At 37.3% G+C, this 3,597-nt stretch overlaps 1 protein-coding gene across 2 annotated transcripts in view; it reads right to left on the reverse strand.

Annotated features, from left to right (window-relative positions):
- LOC107662342 (reticulocalbin-1-like) overlaps positions 1 to 652 on the reverse strand; it is a 5,451-nt gene extending 4,799 nt beyond the window's left edge. The window contains exons 1-2 of one of the 2 annotated variants that reach the window (XM_016452327.1): positions 549 to 652; positions 240 to 498 (exon numbers count right to left, since the gene is read on the reverse strand). In XM_016452327.1, coding sequence (XP_016307813.1) covers positions 240 to 460 — 221 coding nt within the window. In that variant the 5' untranslated portion in view covers positions 461 to 498; positions 549 to 652. Of the gene's footprint in view, positions 1 to 239 lie in introns of both variants that reach the window. The other variant, XM_016452325.1, reaches the window with a different exon arrangement.
- Between the last annotated feature and the right edge of the window lie 2,945 nt (positions 653 to 3,597).

Below are 3,597 nucleotides of genomic sequence, written 5' to 3' on the forward strand. Positions count from 1 at the left end.
ACACACATACATATGCACGCATGTATGCGTGTAGAAAAAGGTATAAATTCTTTTTACAAATGTATGAACAAATATGAATACAATTATTTAATTCCTAAGAATTTAACACGTTTTAAACTAGATTATCAGACTGTTTCTCCTTTTTGTCATCTTGAACAGTCTTATCTGTCATTGGTCCTCATACATAAAGACATGCATCATGCTAAAGGAGGTCTTTTGAACAAAACCCCCAATCTTACCCTAATCTGGCTTTGCTTTCCTCTGGGGTGAGCTGATCGAATGTGGTGGCCTCCTCTTTGCCCAGAAAGGCCTCGTGGTCGTACTGATAGCTCTGGTTATCTTCGTGGGGTTGTCTGCTCAATTCAGGCTCGTGATGAACTCTTTCTTTCCCGAGAGTGGGTTTTCCGTGCACCAAACACGTGCAAAGCGACAAAAAGCATAAATACGTCGAGACGTCCATGCCTAAAGGACGCGATCCAACGCAAAGAGAGAGTTCAAAACTGGCACAAAGTTAAACGCTCTAAACGAGCACTGTGGAAATCGCAGAAGCTGCGGTTGCCAGGGAGAAGCGTTTCAATCGTTATCGACTCAGAACGAAACAATCCAACTTTTCATTTTCGATTCAAACATTACCCGGCGGATCGCTGACGGCTACAACCAAACCCCGAATGGGTGCGTGTCAACAGACAGCCAATCATAATGCGGCTAACATGAACGCGGAATGTTAGAAGCTCTGCTATTGGCCAATCGCTTGTCTTTAACTCGAGATGGGCGTGGACGCCATAGATATGTATACGCCACGTTGCAGGAGCGCCTACTGTTTGTTTTAGGAATGCCATAGAAGCCAGGAGAACGTACAATTATAGTATTACAATTTTGTCAATAGCTAAAAAAAAATTGTATAGTGTTAAGTTAATTTCCAGCATAAAGTTGAACGTATTTAAACAGATATTTGCATTAAACAGTCGTTATTAACTAGATGTATTACATACTCCAGTGCAGCTGTAGAATGTATTTCCTATCCTAAAACATAATGTCAAATAACCCTAAAAAGATCATGCACATGAAGTCTATGCTATGAAGTTAGGCATCATAACGTATTAAAAGACTGTGTCAGATAGGCTACACCTATGTTTCATTAATATCACCAAATTGAGCAGATTTAAATTGGCAGAGCAAATATCATTTAATTCATTACTCAAATAAAAGGCCACTGGCTTTAGGCTAGTTTCATAACAGAGCTGTGGCTCTCAGTTTGTGCTGGAAAGATGGCATGTGTTAGCATATTATGCAAATAATGAATGACAAAATTGATGTTGGCCTGTTTGTAGAGGGGAATTGGAGATGACACTGGCAGCAAGTTATTCCCACAGTACATTAGAGCCTATGCAAATTTCAAACATATGGAAATATTTATTAATTTGTGACTAAATTCATATATGAACATTTTGACAAGATTTGCCTAAAGCTACACTGGCAACATCACAGATGTTTGCATTTAATTTCATGTATAAATTTTTATAGTGGAGGCCGGCAGAAAGCTATTGGATGATATATAGAAAGATACACTTTCACTTTTAACACTACCAATTAAAACAGAAAATGAAACTGTAAAACTATAAATGATAAAGACACTTTCTTGATGATTGACTAAACTGATTCCACATAATAACATTTCTTCAGTAGGCCTACTTGGGCAAATAATTCTCATGCTGCCATGCTTAACATAAAGAACAAGGAAAAATTGCTTTCTGTCTCTTAACCATTGATCTGTAGACCTTTCGTGTACATGAACTGTGTTCACTCACTGTGCCTGCATTAAAAAGCCTTTTGCAAATGGAGGGCATCAGTGAGGAAAATAGTGTTTATAGCACCATGTTATAAAGACAAATGATCCTTTGAGCATGAACATTGAAAGATTTTAAAACTTGTTTTATGCGCAATTTATCGCATGGCTCTTAATCTAGCATTACATTCCCAGTTTTATGCCATTAATCAACTGGAAATATATTGACGGCAAGAATCCGGTGGTTATTCGGATGAGCTGGGAACTAGGCCAGAAGAAAAGGCTGTATTAATCATATCAGAGGAAGTGTTAATTCCATAGTTTGGCTTACAGCACTAATGTTCCATTAATTAGAATAGCTTTCATAAACATGTGTCTTGCATTCGATAATATGGCATTGTCCTGATTATTCATTAGAGAAATTAGACAACTGAGCATGATTTGTAACACTGATGATAAACTGCCAGGCCAGTCCAACGAAGAAAATGTTCTGGTAATTGACATTTCAATAAATAAATAAACTTCCTCGTTTTATTGATTTATTATTTTATTGATATATTATCAAATAAATACCTAATTGTTCTAGAAATTATTTTTATATTAATATTATGTTCAGCTTTAATACATTTTATATTTTTTCAATAATATTTTTAATCGTTGTCTTGTCCCTTGAATGAATGGAAAAGTCATTGAAAAGTCATAGACAAAAGCAGAGGGACTCCTGAGGTAAATAACTCTGTGTGAGAGCAGCATGTGTTTGTTGCGTTCAAATATCACACACACTTATAATCTCTTTCATCATCCAAGCCTTTAAAGCAATAATATCTGTTATTCAGTATCTATCAAAACGGTCTCAGGAGGGAAGGTTGAACAAGGACAAGATAATCAGGGGGTGACACCAAATGCTTCCTGTGATCTGAAATCTGGAAGTGACATAAGATGCAAAAATGATTGAGAGGAAACAAAAGCAAGCAAGATGTGCTTTTGTGTGGAGTGAGTGATGTGATGATTATAACCATCAAGCTTGGACTGAAATGCAGACACATCTCTTCATAGTCAGCCAACTGGAGCGCCTCATGAGAACTCAAATGCTTTATGGTCCTGCGAAAAGAAACAGACATATTCTCATTCAAACTGTGTGATCTGGGTACACTGGGTGGGGGGGGATTCCACCAACTTAAAAACTTAAAGAGATAGAACAGATTTGGAGAAACTTGATTGGAGATTGGCCTGTTTATGCCTAACGATCAAGCCGAGACGACTTTTTCACTGAAAAAAGCAATATTATGGATAGAGGACTTGTATTTTAGCTGGAAACAACTGTTCAAGGTTATAAAATTAGTTCAATGATTTTGATGAGTTGATGGAAAAACATTTTGCCATGTCTTGATCAAACTGATTATATTTACAGTGTACAGACACAAATGAATTACACAGTGTGTACATTTTATGAAACAAGTACATAACTCTGCATTAGTCGTTGCTACAATACTAAGGAGTTTAAAAAACAACCCACATCCCAAATAAGGTCTCTAATTTGAGGCATACAATTAATGTCTGTAGCACAAACAGTTTAGTACTTAATGTTAGTGGCTTCTTCAAATTGGCACAATTCACAATTCGCCCCCCTCAACACACCCCCACGGCTTCCGGAATGTTCCAGGAATGTCAGATGATTAATAGCTGATTAGTGCTCATTAATAAGGGTCTGCAGAGCCTGTAGTTCTGCCACTGCAAAGGTCACAGTCAGAAAAAGGGGCAGATGGGTAATCTTTCTTTTAACTACTGCAATCCCTTGGCCAGTTGAGGCA

The sequence above is a fragment of the Sinocyclocheilus anshuiensis genome, unplaced genomic scaffold (genome assembly GCF_001515605.1).
Source record: "Sinocyclocheilus anshuiensis isolate Anshui unplaced genomic scaffold, SAMN03320099.WGS_v1.1 scaffold579, whole genome shotgun sequence".
In the NCBI taxonomy this organism is placed as follows: Eukaryota; Metazoa; Chordata; class Actinopteri; order Cypriniformes; family Cyprinidae; genus Sinocyclocheilus; species Sinocyclocheilus anshuiensis.